The sequence below is a fragment of the Azolla caroliniana genome, unplaced genomic scaffold (assembly GCF_043228905.1).
Source record: "Azolla caroliniana isolate FFs.n. ecotype wild unplaced genomic scaffold, voAzoCaro1.0.p SCAF_1, whole genome shotgun sequence".
Classification (NCBI taxonomy): Eukaryota; Viridiplantae; Streptophyta; class Polypodiopsida; order Salviniales; family Salviniaceae; genus Azolla; species Azolla caroliniana.
In genome coordinates this window covers 8,119,620-8,146,961 of record NW_028230436.1, presented here as the reverse complement: position 1 = coordinate 8,146,961, position 27,342 = coordinate 8,119,620, and the positions used below count along the sequence as shown (strand labels likewise).

Below are 27,342 nucleotides of genomic sequence, written 5' to 3'. Positions count from 1 at the left end.
CTTGAAAAAGTTAATAAATAGGTAGAGTTCCTTCATGCTAGCATTTGTTGTTATCCTTCATTCCCTTAAATGAAGAGAAAGAAAGAAATATATATTAACGTCTTCTAAGACCAAAATTGGAAGTCAGATCGTTGACCTTTTGAACAATGCAAGGTGTTCCTCAAAGGTCAACAATAAGACATGATCAATATAACCCAAAGACGTGTATGAGACCAAAGTGAAACGTTTTCTAACATTGTGAATTTGTGTGTGGAGTTTACAAATGATGTTTAATGCTCAAGGATTTTTGTGGAATGTTGCAATTGAGAGTGCAAATTGTAATTGAGAGAATATAATAGATATTTTATCATCCACGATGAAGCTCAATTTATCATCTTGTATGTGACTCCTTCCTAAGGGGGGTTGCTACTATGTAGTTAAAACTTTCAATGCGAAAGTAGTGCATGCACGCATGTGCTCACCCTTCTCGGTGGAAATTTGAGTCTGACGGCCACATTATCATGCACGTCTAAGATGTCATCATTTTTTTGATGAATTACCTAATACATTGATTAGGCGATAAGTTAGTGATATCCATCCTCCACTAGGTTTTCATTGCATACCTCGCATATCTTCATATTTTGGTGATAATGCCATGATGCTACCTCAATACCTAACTTTGTGTGAACAAGTTCGAAGAAGTGATAAGGGTCTCTGAGATTCAAGGCTCATGGGGGTAGTGAGATTGAATTGGATTCGTTTTGGCATTTTTTCCTTGTACAAGGGCCAACATTAGGGGTTAATACATGCAATGTAATATTCCAATTTTGACATTTCCGCATCTTGAGAGAAATGTGATATGCCATGATTGAGAATGTGTGGAAAGGCAAATTTGAATGTGATCAAGTGTGTATCGTTGCAATACGGCATGATACTCAAACCCATGAACTTACTTGTTCACATAATCGATGGGCCTCGATTTTGAAAAAAGTGCTACTATTGCACAAGATGCTTTGTATACATGGTATGCCACTCATTGCATTTGATAACGGGCTGTACTTTTACGGAGCATACAACATTCCAAAAAGAGCATCATCTTTATGCTTTTACCAAATGTAGTTCAAAAGATTTAATTTAGTGAATAGTTTCATGTCAAAGAAAGTTGATAGTAGATTGCATTATGAAAAGTATGAAGTGCACCAAGGGAAAATGGTCATCGAAACTTTCCTTTTTGAATGTATGCTACAAAGATAAGAACAACTAGCGCAAGGGTTATTCAGTATATACACACACAATAAGGTTTACTTTTATTCATGCTTGACTTAATAGGGAGATCCATAACCTATGTAAGCAACCATCCCTCTTCAAGGGTCATCTGGATTGGACTTTAAATTGTGACAAGAGATAAACTTTACTTCCATGGAAATTTGCATGAGAGATCAGGTTAAGCGTATTAAACAAGAGTTTAACATTAAAACAAATATAAAATTGACAATTTATCTGTTGCAAATTGCTAGGACAAAACCTACAAGAATGTACAAACAACATTTTGTTCTACAGATAAATTTGTACACAATCGATGGATATGTGCATTTTATCTTTAGACAAATTATTCAACCAATCTTTTCTTTTCTTTTCAAGAGAAAAGCAGAGTGAGACATCGAAGTGTTGGAACCGATATATATATATTAAAGGTGCATATTTACATGTGTGGTGGTTCAAGTTTGTGAGCACCATGCAAGGAAAATATAAGTACTCCTCACACAAGGTTGACTTCCCTACTACAAACTCAAATGGGTCAGCAGATTGGCAAACTGATTCTGTTTCCCTCTACAATCATCAAAGAAAACATGAGGACCCTCCAAAAGTTGTTCCTTTTTGGGGGGCCAGTTATGAGCTCTTTGGGTGTGGGTGTTGTAGACTGTCACAAATAGGCTTTGAGGAGTAGGTTAGTTGCACCTCTTGTGGTAGAAGACCATACCCAATGTCAAGCCCTTGGAGCATCCTTTTGACATCTAAAATAAGGTCAGACTTACGGATTTGTCGCTCCAAGTCCTCGTTATAATTCAGTGTATGGTTCAACTGGAGTTGCAAATTCATTTTGTTGTTATTCTCTATGCTTTTAACCAAGAGATGGTGGTCCTTTGTCCAATGATTCGGCTTGCTTGCAATATACCTAAGGAATAGAAAAGGATCAATTCAGACCAGTATGGCATCCTCCAAAGTACAACTATGCAGTAAATTGATCACTAGTGAAAGGGAAACCAAATGTTATCAATAACATATAAGGCTACTTTTATTCGAAAATGGCTACCCTTTCCTATGAAGTGGACACTCCCAGCACACAACAATCTATCCACAATGGGAGGAAATACTTGTTTCAACGAGCAGGATAATCCCTCTTACCTATCTTTATGTTTTAAGCACTTTCTACCCACCTTCTGGTTAAAAGATTATATACCAAATGATAGAATGAAAATTTGGATTAGCCAACAACATGTATAATAACTCAATGAGCTTAGCTCTGGTTTGTTTTCTTCTTCGTACTTTGAGATCTTCTCTTTTAGTAGTGTAATCTTCTCCGAGGGTGTGCTTGCATCGATGGAAAACTCAAAAGAATCCCCTGTGTCAGGTGTCCTTGAGTAGTTGAATATGTATTTAGTTGCTAAAATGGAGTTCGGGTACCAGACTTTCTCTCCATTGCCTTTCATGAAGACGGTAGACAAAATGTTCATCTCCTCCACTACAAGCTGCAAACATAGTAGATACATGTATATAGACATAGAAATTAGCCATAAATCAATGTTTTGATTATCAGCTCTTTTGGTTAAAATCAAATACCTAAAATCAATGCTATGATTTTAATGGATTATCTTAATGATTTTTCTCAACAGGATATGGTGTAGGGGTTAAGGTTTAGGGTTATCAGGTCACTATGTATATGTATAACAGTATATGTATATGCATATGTATATGTATATGTTCATGGGACTTTTCATGCATGTCGATTCCTTGGTGTAAACAAAGAAACAAAATTGATTGGGTTTTATTTCAACTCAAGATTGATTGCTGTGATTCGGTAATCTTTTGTAAAAAAAGCAAAAGAAAAAACTTTGAAAATCAGCTATGATTGATGAAAGATGAATGGTGATGATTGATTCGTTGTGATATGATCCACCTTTACCTGGTTCCCATCCACAACACATCTGTCTCCGACATCAAAAGGATGCATGACAAAGAGGAAGACAATGGCCTCAAAGACGGTCTTGCAGGTGTTGCCAAAGATGAAGACAACAAGCACAAGCTGGGAAGAGACGAGGAGAAGGAGATGGGTGGTGGTGAGGCCCAAGATAAGCATGGCTATGATGATTATCACCACCCCCACTACCACATCCACTATCCTGTGCAGCTTCTTTACTGCTGTTTTTGTATCAGTCAATGACATTGCAAGAGCCCTTCTCTCTCTCACCACATGTACCTGTGTATATCAGTCAAGTCAAAAAAGCTATAGGGGAAAAACAAGACAACACAAAAACCTAGTTCTTAATCACATCAGGTCACATCGGATGTATTCAAACAGTTGAAGATCTTACTGCAAAGCTTTTCAATGCAGCCTTGGAGATCTTTCCACTCTCACATGCGTGATCGAATAACGGCAACGCTTTTTCCACTTCGTTCTCTCGCATGAACCTCAACAGATCTTTCCTCTCAATATATCTGCATGTATAACATTAAATCTAACGCAATATGAATTGTTGTCATCGTCATCATTCTCACCCTGAGTACAGGACACCATGATTTGGTTTACCTTGCATTGGGCATTGCTACATTCTTGAATATCTTTTTGGCTGCAGCTTTTGCTTGCCATTCGCTTTGGATCTCCATATCTTGAGCATCGTCCTGGCTAGCCGCTGCAGCTGATTCATCGATGATGTGAGCAATGGTATAGATGCCCCTGTACCTAACAAGGTTTACGAGCCTCTTCATGTTCCATGCCGATATATTGTTCTGGTTCCATCTTTGCAAATGATCAATGCTGATACCTTCCTCTTGACATCCATCATTCACTAGCTGTTGGCTTTTCGGCCTTAAAATCCCGCTTTTCCCACCAGCGATGAAACCACTCTTGCCATTAGTAGCTATCATACCGCTCTTCATACCCCCTTTCCCTGCCATCAAATTGCCACTCTTTCCAGCCCCAATCTTGCCACTTTTCTTTTTGGGGGCGATAGATGTGACCTGATTGTTAGCATTGGGTGACCATATGGATTGTGGAACCTTTGCGCCTGCCTTTCTTAGTTCGATTAGCTCCTCTAGAAGTTTGTTCTCTTCTTCCATCTCGATAACCGGTGGCCCTGAGAGCGTCTCCAGCACCCATTGCCCGAACAATGACTCTCGAATCCGCTCGAAATAAGTGCTCACGTGGAATGATGAAGCCAAAACCTTCACAAGAAATATCTTGATCAACCACAGGACGGCACCAATGAGGAAACAATACAATACCTTGGTCACATAAGGCAACACTTTACTGTGTGTAGAGCTTCGGACCTTGGGATCAAAAACAAGCCTCCATGCTAAGATAGCAAAAATGAACCAAATACAATTCTGGACACCTTTCCTCAATGCATATACAAAGTAAAGCACCCTTTTCCTTAGAAGGAAGTTCCTCTCTACTATGATAACCAGGATCCTTATAACCCAGCCCGACACAAGGCGGCCGCAGAAGAGCAAGAGAACAAGCAATGCCCATTTCCACAATGCCATGCTCCACAATGGCCAATGAGCTAAGGTTGGGATGGAAAGGCTACATATCAAGCCCCCCATGATGATGAAGAAAGCTATCCATTGGAGAGATGAACTGACGCTGCATTTCTGCTTTCTCAAGCTCTCTGGGATGTCCTCCTCCTTGAGAGGGTCATCTTCTTCCTCGCTCTCTGGTTTGCCCATGTATGTGGACTTGTGCAATGCTTGAGACCTCATTGCCCCTGAATTGAGTTGAGTTGTCGATTTGGTGTTGTGGACAGCGGATTTCAGCTCTCCTTGGGGAAGATCCGCCAATCTGGACCTTGTTTGAGCCCTATGCAAGATTGATCTTCTCTGGCTAGTCCTGTGTCTAATTTCACTCTCATCATCGCCAGAGCTAGAAGAGCATTGATCATCTTTCTCATTCTTATCATGCTCAAGGTTAGGCCCTCCCTGGGCGATGACCTCACCTGTGCCGAAACCACGCGTTAGCATCTCAGCAGGCCCATCCTCGAATGACACATTGCGAATCGACGAAGGCTTCAACCCATTTTCAGCAACAACATGATTGGGATCAATGCTTGGGGTAGGTACTGAGCAAGGATGGTTTCTAGTATGTCTTGAAGCAGTGGTAGTGGTAGTAGCTATGGTAGGGGACAGGAGGGGAAGGCTATCAACCATGGTAATGTCCATATCGAGGTCCATCATGTTCATGTCCATATCAAGGCAGAGCTTGCCTGAGGCAGCTTGCTTCTTGAGGAAGTCACCGATGAGCTGGGTGGGCGGGTCGACGGTGGAGACTTCAAAATCAAAGCTTTTCGGTAGCGGAGAGCGATTATTAGGAGTAGTACGATTATGTCGGCGTGCGAGGAGGTTCCGATGATGCTCATCATCCACATGTCTGTTGCTGGGGTTGACATGGAGGGACGGCGATGATAATGCCGAGGATGGGTCATCATGGATGGGCACAATAACGTCATGGGTGGTGTGGTCATGGTCATGGTCATGGTCATGGCCATGGTTGTATGATCCATTTATGTTTGGAGATGAGGAAGCCGAGATTGTCAGAGGAGGAGGGGTAGAAGTAGCAGTAGCAGTTGAAGCAGTAGTAGTAGTGGGTTGATGGGCCGTTGCGGTAGTCATGTGAAATGTGTTGATTGATTGATTACTAGCAGAAACAGAAACAGAAACAGAGCACAGTGGAGAACCAAAAACCTGGAACAGAGAACCAGAGAGAGACACAGAGATAGAGAATGAATGAACAAATGAAGGGTGAAGTAATCACAATGAGTAGTAAGTAAGTAGCAATGCAGAGGTATCTATCATGTATGGATGTGTGTACGGATGGATGTACGGATGTACGGATGGGCATATACATACATGCATATGTATATGTCCCTCTCTGTGTGTGTCTATTAGTGTGTGTGAAAGATTAGAAGTGGATTTCAAACTGACTGAAGAAGAAGAAGAAGAAGAAGAGTGGATCCAAGGACGGACTACCTACACAAATGGTGAAGCTAACAACAGGAAGGCAAGGCAAGGGCGGCATGATTCTATGTATGTATCATGTATGTAATGTATGTATTATGTATGTATGTATGTATGCATGGCATGGCATGGCATATAGAATGAATGTCTGGATGCCATTTTGCGTTTTGCTTTTCGTGTTTTGACCGAAGAAGAAGAGTGGGATCCAAGGACTGACTCCACCTACACAAATGGTGAAGCTCATAGTATGAAGTTTGAACCATATGTAACCATACGTGCATTTTCGCATTCGAGTATGGTAAACACATCTTTGAAGAATGGTAAATACCATACTTTTGGGTTAACTAATTATTATGAGCTAAATAAACCTAAAAAAAGGAAAAAAAAAAACAAAAAAAAAATGGGGGAGGGGGGGGGGGGAATAAAACACACACGAATGTTTGAATAACATTCGCATTTGTTTTCGAACGTAGGAAAACGAATGTTATGCTAGACGAACACGAATTTTACGTACTATGGTGAAGCTAGCAACAGGAAAGGAAAGGCAAGGCAATGATGGCATGTATGTATGTATGTATGTATGTATATATGTATGTATGTGTGTGTGTGTGTAACGTATGTATGCATGGTATGGTATGGCATGGCATGGCCTATAGAATGAATGTGTGGATGCCGTTTTGCGTTATGCTTTTCGTGTTTTGGGGGGGGGGGGGGTGAAATTTTGAAACGTAGGAGCTGTTAGTGGAGTGATGATATATGCTGATTTATTTGATTTCATATGACGGACGGACGGACGGACGAATACGGACGGCCGGACAGGCCAAAAGAAAAAAAGCAAAGCCAAACAAACGCACGCCCGCCTTCCAAACTTCTCTAACCTCTCTTTTTTCTGTCTGCCCACTGCCCACTGCCCACCTCTCTATATGTACATATTCTAAATTTCTTCTCTAACTCTTTTTTTTCTTTTTTTGTGAAGTCTTTAAGATAATAAAAAAAGAAAGAAAGAGCAAGCAGCACAGTCCACTCTTTTCTAGGAGGCCTCTTTAGCGCAACCCGCGAAACAAGGTGTCTCTCTCGCGTGTGTCTGATTGGCCCACGTGGCGAGCTCTATGCCTTCCATGAAGGCGCCACTTCTCCGAGGCGCGCCAGCCCATCCACGCCTCTCTCTCTCTCTTTTTACATACTTGAACCGCGGTCTGCAGAGCAGGAGCAGACCATAAACCCTAAATTTAGTACTCTAACCCTACTCTGCTCTGCCCTGCCCAATTTACAGGCAGGCCAACAAACGATTTCTCTCTGTCTCTTTTTGGTTTGGCGCGCTCCTCTTCTGTTTATCCCGCCCCCCCACCCCCACTCTTCAATCCAAATTGCGGGGGCTAATAATATTAAGTTTGCTCCAAAGGAGGTACCAACTTTATTATTTTACACTGTTGGCATACAGAATTGGCACAATCACAATTGAGTCAAATGTCTTCATGGTTAGGAAAATTGGTGTGACACACTACAAAAGCAAAAAAAAATTTAAAAACATTCCATTTTTGAAATCCAGGTTTGTCTTCTGGTTTTCTAATTTTATGAATGAACATGTGAGAGAAGACTTTTTAAGTAACAATATGTTTTATGTCTTTAATAATATTTGCTTTCATTCAATGGCTCAAAGACAGCCATAGTTCACACACGTCGACACATGGATCATGCATGGCACATGATGTTCTGCAAAAGTTCTCCAAAAGTAGTCAATTCAATTGTGAGTCGGAATAACTTAGTCATATATAAGCAGTAACATACGTTGGATTGAGAGCAAAATACATACATCAAGATATTGTACGTAAAGCAATTGTTAATTATGTTAGGGGTAAGAACCAACATCATCTTTATTTTTATAGATATTTAAATACTTCACGTTTGGTTATGAACATGCGCTCATACCAAGCTACGTGCATGCTTGTTGGTAGGATGTCATATTGTGTCCAAATTCTAGCTTTTTGAAGATTCGTGAGTCAATCCCAAGGTTTTGAAATAGAGGTCCATTAGCATTCACAAATGTCGGATATCAAAGTGGGACCTAATTATAAACTCATGGGTATCGTGAACATACATATGGAAACAAGTATGACTATCGTTTGAGTGAGTACATGCTACTAGTATAAGCTTAACGACCAATTTTAAAGGTTGATTTAATGGGACTAAGGGTAATATAATTGGGAAACCAACTATCTTTGAACTCGAGACAAACCGTAAGGATATCGACACATGACAACACATGTGCATAAGGAGTTTGGATATTTCATAGAGGATAGTAGCCTCCTTCAACATGGCATCTTAGAGATGTTGTAGACACTCTCTTGGTGAGCCAAAGCTGTCATATTTCACATTCGAACTATAATACGATGTTATATTTAATGGATTAGACGTCCATGGGGTTTTGTATTCATCTTATATCCTTTTTTGTGCGAGGTGATTGGTGTGGATAATCATCCATGCAATCCACAGTTCTTCACTGATTTGTATTAGTAATTGGTTAGTGTTAGAATGTGATCATAATACCATGCCATTATAGGATGTAACGTGAAAGGTGTTATCCATTCTAAGAAGGTTGTTGTCCATCAACTTGACGCGTCTTGTACACTTTATAAAAGAAAATCCCATACTACCATATTATAGTTATTAGTTAATGACAAAATCTATTTTCAAGGATACAATGTTTAGTTAACTTTTGCTTGCTTAATTGCAAGTTGCCAAATGCCATGAGTAATCCCACAATGTCAACATTTAATATGACTTTTATTCTACAAGGAATGTCTAGATTCTCAATTTTTTTGGATACATGCCCGAACCATCAAACATATCCAATCGTCGCCACACAAGGATGCTATCAAGTTACCCACTCTTTGTCTCTTTATAAATGGCAACATGTGGCTTGGGACAAAACAAGAGATGTATCTAACCTTGCTTGAGAAAATTAAGATACCCAAGTGGATGTTAAGATTTTAAAAAATGTTGTAGTAGAATTAGGCTTTTTTCTACGAAAAAGATATAATTTGCCAATATGGAGATGTCGAGGAAGTGAGAGTAAGTAGGAGATAGGGATGATCTACTTAAGGGACTCACTCTAAAGCTAGAAAGGGGCCATCCACACATCATTTACGCTTTGATGGAGGCATGCAATGGTAAATTTTGTAAATAGCTTGGAATTCGTCCATTACAATTGTTCAAGAGCAAACTAGCATCCATAGAGAGGTCAATATTGACCAATGAGACCTAAGCACATAAGTCATCTTGATGTGTGTCTTCCTAAGAATGGATATTCATACTTTTAAACACAAAGTCTCCACGTGTGAATAAATGGCATACACATATGAGCTCAACCTTCTAGATGTTATCTTTCTTGTAGTAGGGGTACTTCTCCAACTTTACTAGCAACCAATTCTAGCTAATTTGAGCAACAAGCCAAATATTTCCTCTAACTAAAGCATTTGATCGAGGAAAAAAAGCTAGGCCTGATAGGGAACATTAATGCTAGCCTAGACAACATGAAGAAGAGATTGTGGTGCTAATTCATAATAACAATCTAGACAACAAAAACAAGAAGTTGTTAAGATGCTTTTGCCTATTGATGGTGCCATCAAATTGAAAAAGTGATGACATTTGTATGCATTGTCTTACAAAAGCTAGTAAACAAGACAATGATATGATCGCTAATTCAGCATGCTTACACAACATTGCTCTAGTAGTAATTCTGGATGTTAATGAACAAGCTAGATAGATAAATGTTTTTTTTTAATCCTCAAGCGCCCATGGCAAGGAGGAAATTGGCCACAACCCCAAAATATAGTCACAATCTAACCTCTTATGACCAATATTGAAATAAGGCCATTAGACCAAGATCATAAGGAGAAGAAAGATCCATAATTATCACTAACACAATGGTGATAATAACATATACCGAAGTTCTAGAGGATCACCCTTGATGAATCAAATCGCAGACCTTGCACAACCATGGTTAATGTCCTTGAGGATGATGATCAACCAACTTCAATGCAAGTAGATGAATCACAAACACTAGGTGGAAGAAGTATAGAATCCTAAACAGAAGAAGCCAATGCTTGTATCAAAAGGGTAGGGCATTAGAACACATGGGTTTGAAGAATCCTTCGGATCATATGTGAGTCTTAATGATTCATGCAATATTCTCATCATGCAATATATATGAAATGGATATCTCAAGAAGGTGGGTTGACCATTTAGGCTTTAAGTTGTATGACGCAAAAGAATAGGTATTAACAATTATGCATTGAAGCAAGTATTGAGGTCGTTGATTCAATGGAATGGATAGATTGCTAATATTTCTATGGGAGAATGCTCCAGACAACGCCTACCCATATTTGGAATTTGAAGAGAAAAAGCTATCTTCGCTAGCAAGATAAACACTGATAATACCAATGATTTTTCATCCTCATTGAATAGGGCCAATAATAATGCCAGTGAAACTGTAAAGATAGACATAAGAAAAAATACATGTTGTAGTGCTTGTAAGGAATTTGTTCAACTAACAGATTGGCAACGAAGATCCCCTCAAGCCTACTACATGAAATGCACTAACAAGACTCTCTACCAACACTAATCTTTGTTATACTACTGAATAAATAATCTGTGCCCAATAAATGGTATCATATGCAATAGTGTTTTTTTAATTTCCAACTAATAAAGATGCAATTGCACAAGCTCTTTTTGTTACATCGACCATGCTATTTGTCTCTTGCACTGAGACCAATTTGTGCCGAAGTCCCAAGACTACGTTGTGGTGTGCAACCACCATATCATCATAGTATACTGGATTAAAATAATTTTTAAAGGCTCTGCCCTACAGAAGAGACACTTGGAATGAACATTTCAATTCATGACAAGTAAACTGATCGTTAAAAAACAGAACAATGTAAACGTTCTGCACAACCATGAGAATAATAAGAAAAAAGCTCTAACTTCTGCACATGCTCATCACCAAGGAACCGGAATTCTCCATTACAAACTCCAAGCTTGGAAAAAAGAACTGTTCTAGATGGAGAATACTGCAAAAACGATTCAGCCATATGTAGCTCAAAACACAACACAAAACTGGATTTAATCGAACAAGCTGAATCCCATATCATCATCACTCTCTTCCTTGGGCTCCTCCTGAAGATAAATAAGAAGAAATTAAGCTAGTGAAACTTGAGATCAAAACAGTCAAGTCACTACAACTTGAAATTCCCTACAGTCACCAACTCATGGTTAACACGTAAAACTAACAACTTATTCTCATTTGATTAAATTCACTATTTTTATTGGCTATGACATTCATAGCTTATGAAAGACGAAAGTTAGAGACAAGCAAACCTTTTTCTCCTCGACAGGAGGGGGAGCTTCAGCAGCACCACCAGCAGCTGCAGGTGCACCACCCCCAACAGCGACAGTAGCTCCTCCACCACCTGAAAAAATAAATAGGCCCTTTCACTGTTAAGATAATCTATCAGCCTGACCATTGATCCAGTCGGCCTGAAACGCCCATTACTCATTGATTTTACCTTGGCTCTACATACTAAAGATCCAGGATTTTGAAAGTAAATAAATCAAGCAGCCTTTGCTAATGCTAAGAGCAGTTAACTACAATGCGTTTAATCAATCTGATTAGTAAAAATAGGAAGCATTAGGTTTTAGTTCACGGCTAACAATCAAAATGATCACCGTTTAGGATTCAAACATGCAGCACGTATTCATTATAGATAACAGAGGAAAGAAGAGATATTTAACACAAAATTTTATACTGTGACTTGGTGGGATGCAGAATTATTACTTGACTGGAGTTTATAGACATTTGTAGTAAACTAGAGAGGCATTTACCTAGCTTTTGCAATACTAATACTATACCAGCAAACCAGTACTATTATCCTGTCACCTTTTGCTCGATTAAGGGTCATATCAGAAATTATGGTAATTAACAGTGAATAAACTAGAGTGGTGGATTGGAAATCACCGTAAATCACAGTGGTACTATCAATATACCTGAGCCAACATTTGTGATGAGGTCCTCTACACTGCGCTTCTCAAGAAGCTTTGCAAACAAGGCAGGCCAGTAAGACTCAACCTCAACATTTGCAGCCTTCACAAGAGTGGATATTTTCTCTGCCTGTAAAAAAGTGACATGTAAGAATTAGCTGCCACTTTGAAGAACTAGGTCTTCAGAATGGAATCATGCATTCTTTCATATTATCAAATGAAACCATCCAAGACAGAATGGCATAAGATCGCAAAGCTTGAGATATGCTATTTACCATTCAATGAGATTTTAAATGGCAATACTATGCATCAAATCATTACTAGATTCTAATAATCCAAATATAACGTGGTAAAGCTAAAAACGGAGATGCAGAAGTACCACCAAGAAGATATCAGATCTAAGCAAATTCATTAGGATAAAACTCCTCATTCTACAGTAACAAGCCTAAAACAATATCTTCTCGGGATGTGATTAACCACCTTGTTGAAATTACAAAAGCTGAAGGACATTAACTTTTTAAAAAAAAACTGATGATAGAAATCAGCCTATTGATAAGCAACTTCAAATGATACAACAGAACCAAACCTAAAAGAATACTTTAGCAATGCCGAAAACTCGTGAGAAAACTTTTATGATGCACATGCAGCTATTAGAACGACATCAGAGATACAATGGTCAGAAGTCTTTGTTGAACGTAACTATAGCATTCCAATAAATAACGTAAGATTAATCCTTCGTGGTGTAGCATTGTCTACATAACCTCTACAATGAATCTCATCATGACAGGTTATTGAACATCATCTTATGTTGAATTTCATCTGTTTGGTGCCGTGTCATTATCAAAAATTTCTTCTCGTCAGTTCCTCAACAATTTATTTCGCTACAAGTTGTATAGTTTATCTTCTATTTGAAGGCTTGATCTTCTCAACATTTCCGACAATTAATCTACTTTGAAGAGATCCCGGTCAAGAGATTATTCCTGAAATGGGATTTCTCTCTCATTTAAGGATTGGATCACAGAAAAAGGTTGTTGGTTGCAAACAATGCTGGTGTTGCCTGGATTTAGTGTTCAAAACTCCAATTTTTAGTCTACAGTTTTGTGAAAAGGCAAGTAAAGTAGCAAGAAATCAAGCAAATGAAGGCCTTCAAAAAAATCAGACACGTTTCTTCAGAGCACTCCCTCGGAGGAACGGAGGAAAAGACAAAACGGATTTGAAAGCCAACAAGAAGCCAAATCGTACCGTGATTTTGATGCCATCGTCGTGGAGGATGAGGGCGGCATAAGTGCAGGCGAGCTCGCTGATCGACATGGCCTGCGATTCTCCGCGCGTATGCGTCTGTGAGACTGTTGTTCTTTTTACACTGCACAGATAGGAAGCAGAGAAAACCCTAATTCCTAAACAGCGAGAAGAAACTTATGGAGGGTAGACTCTGCAGCTTTAAACACAGGCAACATGATGACCTAATGCTCCTCTTTCATACCTGTCCGGACAAATCTTCGCCCCACCCCCCCCCCCCCTTCCTTGGTACCTGCCTTGCCCGAGGGTATCTCCATCAATCCTCGGCCTGACTACTCTGAAGAAGTGAACTATTACGCGATGTTATCTTCTTTGAGGTTCTAGCGATTGTGGACTACTGTGGAGCAGGGCTCACCCGAACCCTCCGTCGCGCCCCTCATCCAGGCCACACATCTAGATCGATGAAGGAGGGGATGTAAAGAAAGGGAGCTTGCATGCCTGCCTTTCAAAAGTGGGGCCGCTTGCCCATCCACACAACCCAAGCTCGTTCATAGGCTTCATAATCAACTAACCCATTAAGTGTGGACATTGGCGAAAATGGTTGAGTGAGTAAATGCATAGGGTTGGAAACCTGATGCATGAGAGTGTTGAGGTTAGTTAGTTATTCATTGCAACACATTTTTGTATCTCGACTTGCGTGATATGAAGAAAAACAACCAAATATGACCATGTGTTGTAGAACATTTTGAAAGATATATTCCAACAACAAACCTTTTTTCATGCAACCAAACATTTTTTGTTACAAATTCCACGTGCACATGTAGGTCAAAAATCAAGACCACGAGATGAATCTAGACATTGAGAGCACAAAATGCTTCTTTGTCCATTACAACCCATATTCAAATGATCTAATTGGAAAGAGGATAAAATTCATATGGAAATTCTACATATAGTGGTATCTATACTCAAACAAGTCAACCCATCAAAATGATGATATACTTGCATGATTTGTGAAGGGGTGGAATGTATTTAAATGCTGATATCTAGAGTAGGTGATGGTGTTGAGGATATTCTGAGCTATCAATCAACTCTATATGGAAAGTCACTTTGTAAATACATTGGAATTCATAGTAACGATTAGATGCAAGGTCAATGATTATGCCTAGTAGTAGCGTGTAATTTTTCAAATTGTCAACCTTTGTACCAATGGTGGATATTCTTGAAAAAGAGGAGTTGCACTTAATGAAAGAGGCAAATAAATGCATGCAAGGAATGTTGTTGTCACTTGAGTTGAACATGTAATATAAAACATCATTGTTAGTTTCATGCTAAAAATTGTGCCTCGAGTTTATATTTTTCTTTTAGACAAAAGCACTTTTAGTGACTTGATGATTGTCGACTTCAAGTTTTAGACAAATTTGGTTATTTGACTTCAAGTACATTTCTTAGATTATGGATGAACCTCAAATTGAAGAAAAGATTTCAAATAGTTTCAAAGTGGGTTGGAGAAGAAGAATGAATTGTAGATCATCGGATCTAGACATCCATAAGTGGAAAGCATCACAAATTTTATTATTCTCAATCTTATAAAATTATTAAGATAAATGACGCGAGCCATTTATATCTACTCAAATCCTACATTGAATAGTTCAACGAGTTCAATGAAGAAATTGACAACTTGTATGTAAGTGACCATTAATTGACTGTTTTAATTGAGTGTATAAAGTGCATTGGCAAGAAACAACAGTGATAACGAACGGGTAGAAACAAATGAGAGGAGGCGAATGCGAAAGACTAACATGTGGGCATACCAAGAGCGATTAGGAGGAAGTGCTTCTAAAATCGGAATAAATGGCAAATGAAATGTGCCAATCATTTTTTTGGGAGAGACATAATCATAATCGAAGGATCAAGAGGGATATTGGCATTCCAAAGAACACGTTACACGACCAAAACGATCGAGATAAATTTCTCAGAGACCAAGGTCCAACAATCATATACATATAGAGAGGTATTTGGTCATGCCCAGGGGCGACCAATGTCTCTTGGACCTCTATCCAATCATGACGACGTACACTCACTTATTTCTTAATGTACGGCCCAAGTGATAAAATACATACTAAATCAAACAAATACATAACTAAATCCAATCCGTCCCCTATATACATTCATACATACATACATATATGTACATATATAGAGTACATATGTATTATCCATATACTGTTCATGCTCTGTCAGTACTCTTTTCTCTTTTCTCTGTGAAATGCGTAAATCGCCATAGCCAGATAGAGCTTGGGACCTTACAGTGGCGTCTGCAGAACCACTCCGGTCAGAAAGAGGAACAACGGAACGAGGTGCTGAAATTATACATGTACCCGGGGTAAACTCTCTCATTCTCTATCTTTTTCACACCACACCCCTGTACTCAGAGTGTTGCTTGCTATTAGAGACCGGAAGAGAGGCCACATCTCGGGTCCTTGTTTTTCTCAGAGATATATAATGGGAGACCGAGTCTAGGGCCTTTTGTCGTTGTCAAGGAGAATGAGAGAGATCATATCCAGAGTTTTTGATAGTACCAATGAAATAATGTGACCACTTTTAGTGTCAGATATAATATCTAGGGTTTTTTCTTTTCTGCATGTTTTCTGTTTCTCTCTGAGCTATCAAGAGGCCATATTTAGGGCGCATCTCTGCAGAAATCGAGGAATATTTCTAAGGGTTTTGTTTTGTCTTAGAGACATTGAGGAACCATATCTAAAGTTTTTTTTTTTGTAACAGAGACATCGAGAAACCACATCTAGGATTTTAGTTACCTCAGAGAAATAAAGAAGGCACATGCAAGGGTTTATTCAACTCAGAGAAATAAAGAAACAATATCTAGGATTTCCGTTTGTCTCATAAAAAGACCATATTTACATATGAATATGATCAAGATATGTATATGTATATAAATATATTTACGTATATCCGCACATGCATATGTTTGATTTATTTTTGCACTCTCTTGTCTTAGTTCTATGTAAACTATTAAAAGCTACTGTTTTTATTGTACCATTCTATTGTTCTTTTAAATTACAGATAAAAAATGTAAAATTTTATGTATATAATCTGATTTTCTTTATTTTATTACTCCAAAGTTTATTTTCCTCCCTTCTATGCTACAGTATTTTCACTCCGTGACTTATACACATCTCAAGAAAACAATCTTATTTGTGTTACTCCAAGTAATAAAAGAGAGAAAGTAACTGCAGTTGCAATGTCTTGGATCAGAGGATACGGGTTACTTTGCCTGAAGTGGACTATACATCATTGAAGATCAATTTGCACTTACAAAGTTTCCAAGATTTCAAACAATCTTTCTGCCTAGCCCTCGTCTTCATTTTGCTTCATTGATACTCGTGATGTCCTCTCTGGTGAGATATAAACCTCACAATGTTTTTTCACTTACTGATCGAAGGTAAATGTTTTTGCACATGTGTATTGTATACCAAGATATAAGGAGATTTCATTTTAAAAATTGGAGACAGATGTATCACAAGATGCAAAGGGTTTTGAAGTACTTGGAGACGGTCCTCTCCCATTCATTGTGTCTCCCCATCATATTTTCTTCCATTCTATTATGTTTTTGTAAGTTCATGCACATATGAAGCAATGTTATTAAGTGGGTCTCAGGTCATGTTATGTTCTGATGGATATGATTATGAGTTGGTTGCATGAACTTGCCGAAGCCTACATTTCTTATAAATATTGGCTGTGTTTTCCACATTTCGAATCAGAGTCTAGTTAAAAAAAATCCTTCTAAATCTGAAACACTTGCCGGCACATTAAAGTTGAAGCATTGAAGATCAATGTACGTTCACTACTAAGGAATATTTGTTTGGTCTACCTTGACCTCTTAAAACGATCTCTATTTGGATCCAACGACAGTTGCGTGAAGAATTTGCAAGTCATTTCATATTCTCGAACATTTTGTTACAATCTCATTATAATACTGCAGATCAGACAAATGTGATGTTTCAATAACGTCTTGATATTTTTGAAACCTTAATGGCTTTCTGGACTATGACAATGAACTGTTGAATTCCTTTTCTTTTCTAAACTTGCATGTACTATAGTTTTCAAAGACACCAGGAACCTTTCAAAGAAAGGAGTCTACAAGTATCTCTCTTGTTTGCACCAAGCAAAGCATTCTAAAAGAAACGTCCAAAGAGGTTTCCTGTAAGCCATTGTCAGATACAACGAATGAAGGTTTAAACTTGACGGTGAGTGGATATATTATATGATAATACTAAAGTTCCTTGCTATTATGGACCCTTAAATTCATTCATAGAAGAATATAATGGGTTTTTGTTTATACAATATGTAATATGAGCAGCAACAGACATGGAAGGAAGTTCAAAAACCAAGCGAATGTGGTATTGCCATAGGCAGTAAAGGCTATTCCAGTGAGCAGGAACTATTCCAGGCACCTCCTATTGAGGAACTAGTTTGCAAGCTTGTTGCACAAATTTGTCTGTTACCAGAAGCGGCAGATGAGACTGATTTGAAGAAAGAGTGTTCTGAAGGTAACAATGAAAAAAGCAAGAATATTGGGAATCTCATTATCATTGAGTCCGACATGGGCTATGATTTATCTAAACAAAGTCTTTCTGGGCCAGATGCATTGCTTTTGAATGAAAATGGAATGGAGTCGTCAAAGCTGTCGCATTTAACACATCACGGGGATGGTGCTATCAAGGTATCTCTTTTATTTTTTCCCCTTCTCAATAGGTTGGTGGATTGCCATTTTTGCGGGAACCAGGGGTGATGGGAGGGTAAATTGAACTCCCCCAAATTATGGCTTATATCCTTTGATGGCAAGGGCTCAAACTACTAAGCAAACTCCTGGCTATCAAGGTATATATAACCATACCAGCACACGTACATACATACATACATACATACACACACACACACACACACACACACACACACACACACATACACATACACACTCACGCATGCATGCATACTTACAGACAGACACAGGCACACACAATAGCTTACACACGTACATACATACATACATGCACATATATGTACATACATACATACATACACACATATACATAAATATATACATTCATACATACATACAGACACAGACACACAGACACAGGCATGCATGATAGCTTGCTTGGAGTTTACAACATTTCAGGTATCAGCTGCAACATGATCACACTGTGACTACTTGAATGAAAAATTGCTCATTATACGTACAAACACACATACCATACCATACCTTACAATACATACATATATACACATGTAAACATATATACCTCAATATACGCATAGACTATCCCTGTATATGTTGTACATATACACTTGCACCAACACAGAGACAGACAGACACACACCACACACCACACACCACACACCACACACGTGCATATGCTTTCACAGTTTTGTGACAATCGAGAGCGGGAGTGGTTGTTGTACTCTTGATCTATGGCTATAAAAGATGATGACCGAAACCATTATGCCAAGCCCCTTGGCATCAATATAGCTCGATACAAACCTTCAATTTGAGCCCAGTTCAAAGTTTCATGCCAAACTTTGAGTTGAAAAATGAGGTTGAAACTGGATATTGATTGTCAGTTTTACATAATTTTCTAAATGATATATGCATCATTAATTACTTATACATTTGGAAAACCCTGATCTTTAGATCTGAAGTAGTATGTATCAAGTTTTTGATTATCAATCCTGTATTCATAATTGCCCTAAATAGTGTTTATATAATTAGTCACTCATGTATACTTTTGCAATATTTGAAAAAAATTGGAGTGCTGTATCAGTATGATTTTCTTGTTCACCATTCGTTGCGTATACTGCAGTCACAATTAAACCATAGTTTTGTGACCTTAAAGACTTAGTCACAAAAAACTAACTATATGAATCATATGAAAGCTTTCAAAACCATATTAATCTTTCTAAAACGCTTGAGATTTATCGTTTCTGATTGTAGCATCAGGCAATGAAATATGTGATATTTACATTATTAATGCATATGTCTTTCCTTGTACTTGTAGCTGAAATCTATGTTGCATGGTAACTGTGAGAAGTCAGGGACTGGCCAACATTCCAAGCTGCATGTTACTTGGGCTCCAGACGTCCATGACCCTCCATGTTCAAGCACTTCACATACAGTGTCTCAAAGTCTCCGAAAGCACCATAATCCAAAGAATGATCGGAAGAGTCACAAATCGAAAGGAAGTAGCACCTGTAAAGGGAAAAGTAATATCCACGGGGATTCCAGCCACAAGAAACCTCAAAAAAAGCTAACTAGGAAGCTAAGGCACGCAAGTGAAGCTTTAATAACAAGGTACCAAATAAGAGTGTAGGATGTAAGAGCCATGTGTTCCATGGAAAGATTTAATAGCATCATGAAAGAGAAATACTAAATGTTTTAAAATCTATACCTGTGGGCCATAAAATTAGGACATCATGAAAGAGAAGAATAGACTAAAATGCAAAGTTTTTTCACTTTTACATAAAGAGAGAAATGTGATTTGGTTATTGCTCATGAGATTTTTAATGCTCAGGAATATACTTGAATAATCCTTTAGTTTTTAGAAATGTACCAGAATAGCCCTGCCACATTTAACAAATTTGAAAGCAGCAATGTTGTTTTTCATGGATTTTAACGTCAGGTTCTAACCATGTTTTGAATGACATTTGCTCTAAATTCTGTGCAGTAGTCATACGATTGGTGCCCAACGGATAAGGCAAAGCAATAACTACATATCCGGAGCCAAATTTGATATTGTATCGGATGTATCATCTATAAAAAGTCCTCGATTCGATTCCTCGCTATTATCTCCAAAAAGCTATTCACTTAACCAGGTGTTTTCATTCCGGGAGAAAGAGCTTACAACCTTTGATACATGTATCCCTCTCTCACAGTGGTGGTCAGACTCATCAATAGTGTAAGTGTCTAATTTGAAACTCTTAATATGCAAAAAGAGTAATGTGCAAAGAACATGGTGCTATAAGAAATGATTCCTATATATAACCATGTGTATGTATATGTATAGGTATAGGTATAGGGATATGGATATGGATATAAATATGACTGTAGGTAGGTTTTGTGAAATGGTTCAATGCTTGCTATGTATGCAAGGAGTCAGATCAGGCAAACTCCAAAATAAAAGACCGTCATGGATATATGCATTTTTATATAGTTATATGCAAATTTTGTTATGGCCTTGTATATATATATATTTGAGTATTGTTTATCTGTTCGAAGATCCAAAAATCTTTAATGTTTAGAGAAGTGGTGGGGGGATCATTCAAGTGATCAACGCCAATCTTTAGGAACCATGATTTATGCTTAAAGATTTACGTGTTTAGTTTCTCAATTATCTAAGGCTTTGTTTTTATTCAGTTAGGTTTTCACATCCACATGGAGGTTAAGCCAATTGTGTTAAAAGATGGGAATGATGATATGGACAATGCTAATATTGCTAGTCTTTTCCTTGTCCCTATTGATTAAGACACCAATGGGGAACTTTGTCAAACTATTGGCGTTGATGTCAAACGAAGAATATTTTTGTGCTAGCCTATACTCGAAATGCTAATGCTACCCCAAATGGTCTGAGATACCAATTAAAGAATACACAAATGCTTATGAATATAAGAAATGTTGAAATTTAATCAACACCTGTTCCGTCCTTGTGCATATCAAAGAACATCCTCATGATAAATTGTAATAATGCCAACAAAAAAAGAGTATGTACCAAACCACAATATGAAAGAATCAGCTTTAGTTGTTGATAGGAATGTTTCCTTATAAGTTTGTTGGTATTATACATGCATATTGACAGAAACATAGTGGTGTAAAACATATGTCATCAAGTTGTGACTCCTCTCTCTGTTTAATTATAAAACTCTATGGATTTCATTTGAGATCATGCGTGCTCAAAGTTTGCTCTGAAGAGATTGCTTTAGAACATCTGTATACAATGAGGGATACAAAATTTATTATTATAGGTAATCTAAGTTAACTTTACCCTATGTAAAATTAGTAGTTACAATGAAAATGATTGGAGTTGACATGTGTGGTTAACAAATTTGGAATAAGTGTCTGCTAAGAAGAATGGAAGATTGACATGATCTAAAATGACAAATCTCAAAGCAAGTGTCACTCTAGCAAACCTAAAGACAAGATTATTTGAGTAATAATATCCAATTCATGCACAATGCAAAGTTTGTTATGTGGTACCAAGGTTTTGGGAGCTAATGTTTCAACAAGTTAAGGGAATGAACTAAGACATTAGAAAATCAATTTCTACACGATCATTTAGGGGGTTCAGAGCATCAAGTCAACTTCAAATTGCCACCACAATGGTCACTTGGGAAAATGGACACTTACCATAGAAAAACCACTAAAGCAAATTTCTTTTAGTTAGGTTTGAGACATCCATAAATAATTTGCATGGAAGAATATTTGTCGTGCACGAAGAGGTGCACATCACAACATGAACCAAAGTTTTATTTATCCAGATTGGAAGCCATCACACAATATGAATCTAAGTGTGAGAGTTATTGCGATCATATTAATATTTAATATTGGGAAAAGCACCGAAGAAACCCGATGATGCCCACATTCACATTAAGGCACCATTAGGTCGAGGTTGAGACTTGCCATCTTTTATAGGTTATCAACAGAATGTCATGGGTGCATGGCTTACTACATCATATATCACTTGCTCATAAACTTCATTGCAATTTGCACATTGCTATATCCGGCCCAGGGCAATGTGTCCAAAGACTATGGCTTGATTGTCTCTCCCTGTATTGAGCTTGTATCTTATATCGGGACAGAAAAAGGGATGAATTGAGCACATAATTGTCCTAGTATCACATACAATCGAGGAAAGGGATGAAATGAATGTGCAATTGGTTTAATGGCATACAGAATCGAGTAAAAGGAGACGACTTTGAATGTAGCAAGAGAGAGGTTAATGAAGGACATTCCGAGAAATAACGAAAATTTTCCACGAACCACATTCTAGAAATGTAGGCAAAACTAATTCGTTTCTTAGAGGAAACCCTCAACAAATTTGAATGTCTTGGCAAGGCCGTCATTATGATTCCAAGCAAAGCCATCCCCGGCTTCATCAAAACGCTACAGAATGCTTCGTCTATCCCAGATGAAGGTTCATTAGTAAACACAATCAAAGCATGTTGTATTACAAAAAACCTTGAATTGGGCTCAAAGATCCACGCCTATATCATCATGGAAAGAACCGATCTCAACCCATCTGTATATAATACACTCATGGACATGTATGGCAAATGTGGGTCATTGCATAGCACATGTAAAGTGTTTGATCACATGATCCATAGGAATGTGGTCACATGGACTATTATGATAAGCAATCATGCTAAGCATGGCCATGGAAAAGTTGCATTAAACCTTCTTTATGCCATGGAAAGTGAAGGTTTGGTCCCCAGTGAAATTAGCTTCATGAATAGTCTATATGCATGTGCTTGCCTCTCAGATTTATATGAAGGGCATCGAATTCACACCTGGATCATTGAACTTGGTCTCGAATCAAATGTCCAAGTTGGAAGTAGTCTTGTGGACATGTATTCCAAGTGTCGAAGCATTATTGAGGCTCGGGAAGTGTGGGAGAAAATGGGTCCTTCAGATGTGGTTTCGTGGAATTCAATGATTTCAGGTTACGTTAATGGTAATGGTATTGTTAATCCCAATGTTAATAATAATGATAGTGTTAGTGCTGGTGCAAACTCTATTGTTAATGGTAGCATTAACACCAATGTTGGTAATTCCCATGAGCATTGTGGAGGAGAAGAAGCTTTGAGCCTTTTTGCTCAAATGCAACGAGAAAATGTGGAACCGGACCAAATCACATATGTGAGTGTGCTCAAAGCATGTGCAATCCAACGTGGCTTAGTAGAAGGAAAACATGTGCATCATCACATAACATGTAATGGAATGAAGCCTAATGTCATACTAGGGAATGCTCTCCTTGATATGTATATTAAATGTGGAGATATAGAGGATGCATATGAGGTTTTCGATGGTTTGTCGAATCGGAACGTGGTGTCTTGGACATCTATGATCTCTGGATACTACAAAGTAGAGAAGGGTGAAGAGGCTCTGGAGCTTTATAAGCAAATGCAAGTGATGATGGTGAAACCGAATGAAGTAACTATATTGAATGTGATAAGTACATGTGCAAGCATGGGAGCTTTGAGATATGGAAAATATGTACATGCACAAGCTATAGAAGAAGGTCTAGATTGGTATGAGCCAATTAGCAATAGTTTGCTTTGTATGTATGCTAGATGTGGGTGTGTCATAGATGCCAATAAGTTCTTCAAAAAGATTTCTCGGCCGAATGTGATTGCTTGGACGACGATGATTTATGCATATGTTCAAGCCAATCTTGCTCAAAAGGCCTGTTCCCTATTTGAACAGATGATACAAGAAGGTATAAAGCCAGATGATGTGACTTATGTGAGTATCATTAAGGCTTGCACTAGTTTGAGTAGTCTTGATTTCGGATTGTGGATTCATGAGAAGATCATAAGGCATGGTTATGAGGCGAACATGTTTTTGGGTAGTGCCCTTATTGATATGTACAGCAAATGTCAAAATATAGATGATGCACGAGCCTGGTTTCACGTTATGCCAAAGCAAAATGTGGTCTCTTGGACGGCGGTTATTGGAGGTTATGTCCAAGTAGGAAAAGGGCATGAGGCACTTGATTTGTTCGGGAAAATGCAACAAACAAATGTTAAACCTAATGCATTTACTTTCATGACTGCACTCAATGCATGTGCCATGATTGGAGCTATTGAAGAAGGTAAGCAAATACACTTCTATTTAGTTGACATTGGGCTGGAGCTGGATGCCTTTGTTAATAGTGCATTGATTGATATGTATTCAAAGAGTGGCAGTTTAGTGGATGCACGAAAATTCTTGGAGAAAACATCGAGTAAAAATGTGGTATGTTGGAGTGCAATGATAGCAGGGTATGCTTTGTATGGTGATGGGGAAGAAGTATTAAGGCTTGCCAGCCGAATGCAAGAAGAAGGTATACCCTTGAATCATATCACATTTATACATATCCTCTCAGCATGTAGCCACACGGGACTATTAGATGTATGCTTGTATTACTTCGATGTGATGAGAAGAGTATATGGCATTTCCCCTTCACCAGAGCATTTTGCTTGTGTAGTGGATAGTTTTGGAAGAGCAGGAAACTTGAAGAAAGCGGCAATGATGGCGAAGACTATGCCTAGTTCACCCAGTGCTGTGGTGTGGAGAGCATTTCTCGGTGCATGTAGAGTTCGAGGAGATGCAAAGAGAGCAAAATATGCAGCTGAACAAGTTATTAAGATAGAGCCCAATGATCCTGCAGCCTTGGTGCTCTTATCAAATAGCTATGCTGCGGCAGGTCGATGGGAAGAGAAAGCGAGTGCAATGAAGCAAATCACAAGTAGAGGGCTTGTAAAAGAACCTGGAAAGAGCTGTATAGAAGTAAATGGTAAGGTCCATATCTTCATTGCTGATGATTCTTCTCACCCCGAGATTCAGAGAATCCACATGGAATTGGACACGTTATTGGCGGATATGAAAGAAGCCGGATATGTTCCTGACACACGATTTGCATTGCACAATATAGAAGATCTGAAAGAGTACTCTCTTAGCCGGCATAGTGAGAAGCTTGCAATGGTATTTGGCATTTTAAGTACTTCCCAAGGGACTCCGATCCGTGTTGTGAAAAACCTCAGAGTGTGTGGTGACTGTCACACTGCTGCCAAGTACATTTCCAAAATGGTCGGTCGAGAAATCTATTTAAGAGATGCTCATCGGTATCATCACTTCAATGATGGGGTATGCTCTTGTGGTGATTATTGGTGAGAGAGACAGTTAGATTTGATATTGTCCATGAGACACCGAGTGTCGTCTGCCATCGACATATAACACCAATGTTGTGGCCAAAAAGAATGAGGACATAAATATAGCCACATCAGGGTGTTGATATATATTCAAGTCGACATAATGGCTCAATCCAGAGATGCCCATAGGTATCCAGCTCTTGATTCAATCTTTTTCATTGAATTTGTTCATGTAAAAAGTGAACTTTGTGAGATGCTCATGAACCCAAGGTCGTGTTTTGCGCAGGAAAGATCATTGAACGAAGATGTCATTTCCTTGCCATCAATTTTTTGTGGGATTTGATCTCAAATTGAGTTTCCCACCAGTCATCTAATGTACAAAAAACATGAAAACTAAATGTCTCTTTGAGAGTGGAGTAAGAGGATTTTGACAACCATACAGTTGCAAGTGGTTATGACTTGAATGTCTTTGTGAGCAATGCTCTTATAGACATGTATTGCAAGTGCAAAGACACTGACAATGCAAGGAGATTATGAAGGAACATGAGATGCATGCTGAGATTGAAAGAACGGGACTGCTGGATGAAACATTTTTCTTGGATATGCCGAACCTGAATAAGATTGGCTAGAAAGATTATTTATCTTTACCTAGAAAGATTGACTACAGTCATTCGACATGGCTATACAATATTCGTTGTAATATTGGATTATCTTGTGTATTGTCCACTTTAATTTTAATACCAATGGAGGATATTTTTTTATGGAAAAAAGAGGATTTTGTCAAGACTATACAAGAGAAACATTTATTTGTTGTTTTCTTTATTACGGTACTAGTATCTTAGTTCACAAGTAAATAGCCAAAAGTTTATCCGCCTAAACTTATCCATTGACAAGGGTATCAATATGCAAGAAAATCACTCCATCGAGGAAAGAAATCCAACTTGCTCCATATACTCCTTTCAACTTTTGTAGATATGCTCTGACTTCATGCCTACCATCAAATGCAAGAGAAGTGCACATATCCCAATTGTGACACAATTCCCATCATTTAGAAGGCGGAAAACTGTCTCCTCTTATTTTAAGTTGAGAAATGTGAATTGTGCAAACACGCATTGTCTTGGTGTCAAATAACTACATGACAAAACATCCCAAATCTAAGAAAGGTGGGTAATCAATCATTACTAAATCTCTCTCTCTCTCTCTCTCTCTCTCTCTCTCTCTCTCTCTTTCAAACATACACACACACAATCTAGAACAATATGATCTAAGATGTCTTGACTATAAACATCTAAACAAATGTTTGTACGAAGGGGGTTGAGAAGGCTCTAATAGCCATAAGTCAAAGAAATGAGTCAACATCAATCATAGGCAATCAAGGTTGAAGAAAAACTTCAAATAGATGGGAGCAAATACAAGCATATATTAACATGTACATTTGCTTCTAATGTAACAATCGACAACGGTTCGGTTTGGTTCAAGAGTGTCCAAACTTAATTGTTTAAAAATTTTGAAACCTAAAACGAACCGAACTAATCCACAAAACCGTTTAAACTAAATTGTTAAGTAAAATCCCAAACCGTTAAACCACTAAAACCGCGTTTTTGTGGTTTGCTTTCGGTTTTCAACTTAGGTCAAATTTTAAAATTTAAAGATTTTTCTTAAAATGTGAGAATTAGGCTTAAAAATGAAAAGGTTGTTTAAAAAATAATAAAAAACCATCAAACTGTTAAACCGAACCGTTTACCTCCCAAACCAAACCGTTTTAAAAAACTTGAACTGAATTGTTTAAACCGTTAAGGCGTTAAGCCACAGTTTAGCGGTTCAGTTCGGTCCGGTTCAAACTGAACCTTTGCCGATTGTTATTCTGGAGGGGCAAATGACAAGTCAAATATTTAGATTCGCTTCATAAAATACAAAGGGTCCATGCAAAGAAAA

At 38.2% G+C, this 27,342-nt stretch overlaps 3 protein-coding genes and 1 pseudogene across 5 annotated transcripts; 2 read left to right on the top strand and 2 right to left on the bottom strand.

Moving 5' to 3' along the window:
- Positions 1-1,631: 1,631 nt before the first annotated feature.
- Positions 1,632-7,687, bottom strand: LOC147868792 (mechanosensitive ion channel protein 6-like). Its single transcript, XM_087339570.1, has 6 exons — positions 7,637-7,687; positions 3,788-5,937; positions 3,573-3,696; positions 3,164-3,457; positions 2,527-2,729; positions 1,632-2,155 (listed from the first exon to the last, which is right to left on the bottom strand). The coding sequence occupies exons 1-6, from the start codon at positions 7,685-7,687 to the stop codon at positions 1,870-1,872; spliced, it is 3,108 nt and encodes a 1,035-aa protein (XP_087195696.1). The 3' UTR covers positions 1,632-1,869.
- Positions 7,688-11,189: 3,502 nt separating this feature from the next.
- Positions 11,190-13,660, bottom strand: LOC147868791 (large ribosomal subunit protein P1-like). The gene is made up of 4 exons (XM_087323361.1): positions 13,489-13,660; positions 12,253-12,376; positions 11,587-11,678; positions 11,190-11,385 (listed from the first exon to the last, which is right to left on the bottom strand). The coding sequence occupies exons 1-4, from the start codon at positions 13,555-13,557 to the stop codon at positions 11,332-11,334; spliced, it is 339 nt and encodes a 112-aa protein (XP_087179487.1). The 5' UTR covers positions 13,558-13,660; the 3' UTR covers positions 11,190-11,331.
- Positions 13,661-15,752: 2,092 nt separating this feature from the next.
- LOC147868790 (uncharacterized) lies at positions 15,753-21,190 on the top strand. Of its 3 annotated transcripts, none has more exons than XM_087323352.1 (7): positions 15,753-15,868; positions 16,653-16,901; positions 17,604-17,750; positions 17,864-18,226; positions 19,563-19,855; positions 20,232-20,459; positions 20,922-21,190. In XM_087323352.1, exons 2-7 carry the CDS (start codon positions 16,890-16,892, stop codon positions 20,944-20,946), a joined length of 1,068 nt encoding a protein of 355 aa, XP_087179478.1. In that variant the 5' UTR covers positions 15,753-15,868; positions 16,653-16,889; the 3' UTR covers positions 20,947-21,190. The 3 variants fall into 3 exon arrangements, with proteins under 3 accessions (XP_087179478.1, XP_087179474.1, XP_087179482.1); XM_087323348.1 differs by having other exon boundaries at positions 15,761-15,868; positions 20,229-20,459; XM_087323356.1 differs by having other exon boundaries at positions 15,762-15,868; positions 20,229-20,459; positions 20,918-21,190.
- Positions 21,191-22,507: 1,317 nt separating this feature from the next.
- On the top strand, positions 22,508-26,140 carry LOC147868789 (pentatricopeptide repeat-containing protein At2g03880, mitochondrial pseudogene; annotated as a pseudogene).
- The last annotated feature ends 1,202 nt before the right edge of the window (positions 26,141-27,342 follow it).

What these genes read in the sequence shown, in the direction of transcription:
- LOC147868792 (XM_087339570.1), bottom strand. Translation starts at nt 7,687, where the DNA reads ATGAAGACATTTGACTCAATTGTGATTGTGCCAATTCTGTATGCCAAC. An exon ending in CTGCATTGAAAAGCTTTGCA is followed by an intron (nt 3,458 to 3,572) that starts GTAAGATCTTCA and finishes TGATATACACAG; the next exon opens with GTACATGTGGTGAGAGAGAG. An exon ending in CTAAAAGAGAAGATCTCAAA is followed by an intron (nt 2,156 to 2,526) that starts GTACGAAGAAGA and finishes TCTATTCCTTAG; the next exon opens with GTATATTGCAAGCAAGCCGA.
- LOC147868791 (XM_087323361.1), bottom strand. Translation starts at nt 13,557, where the DNA reads ATGTCGATCAGCGAGCTCGCCTGCACTTATGCCGCCCTCATCCTCCAC. An exon ending in CATCACAAATGTTGGCTCAG is followed by an intron (nt 11,679 to 12,252) that starts GTATATTGATAG and finishes TTATTTTTTCAG; the next exon opens with GTGGTGGAGGAGCTACTGTC. An exon ending in CTCCTGTCGAGGAGAAAAAG is followed by an intron (nt 11,386 to 11,586) that starts GTTTGCTTGTCT and finishes ATTTATCTTCAG; the next exon opens with GAGGAGCCCAAGGAAGAGAG.
- LOC147868790 (XM_087323348.1), top strand. An exon ending in ATGAAGGTTTAAACTTGACG is followed by an intron (nt 17,751 to 17,863) that starts GTGAGTGGATAT and finishes TAATATGAGCAG; the next exon opens with CAACAGACATGGAAGGAAGT. An exon ending in ACGGGGATGGTGCTATCAAG is followed by an intron (nt 18,227 to 19,562) that starts GTATCTCTTTTA and finishes TTGTACTTGTAG; the next exon opens with CTGAAATCTATGTTGCATGG.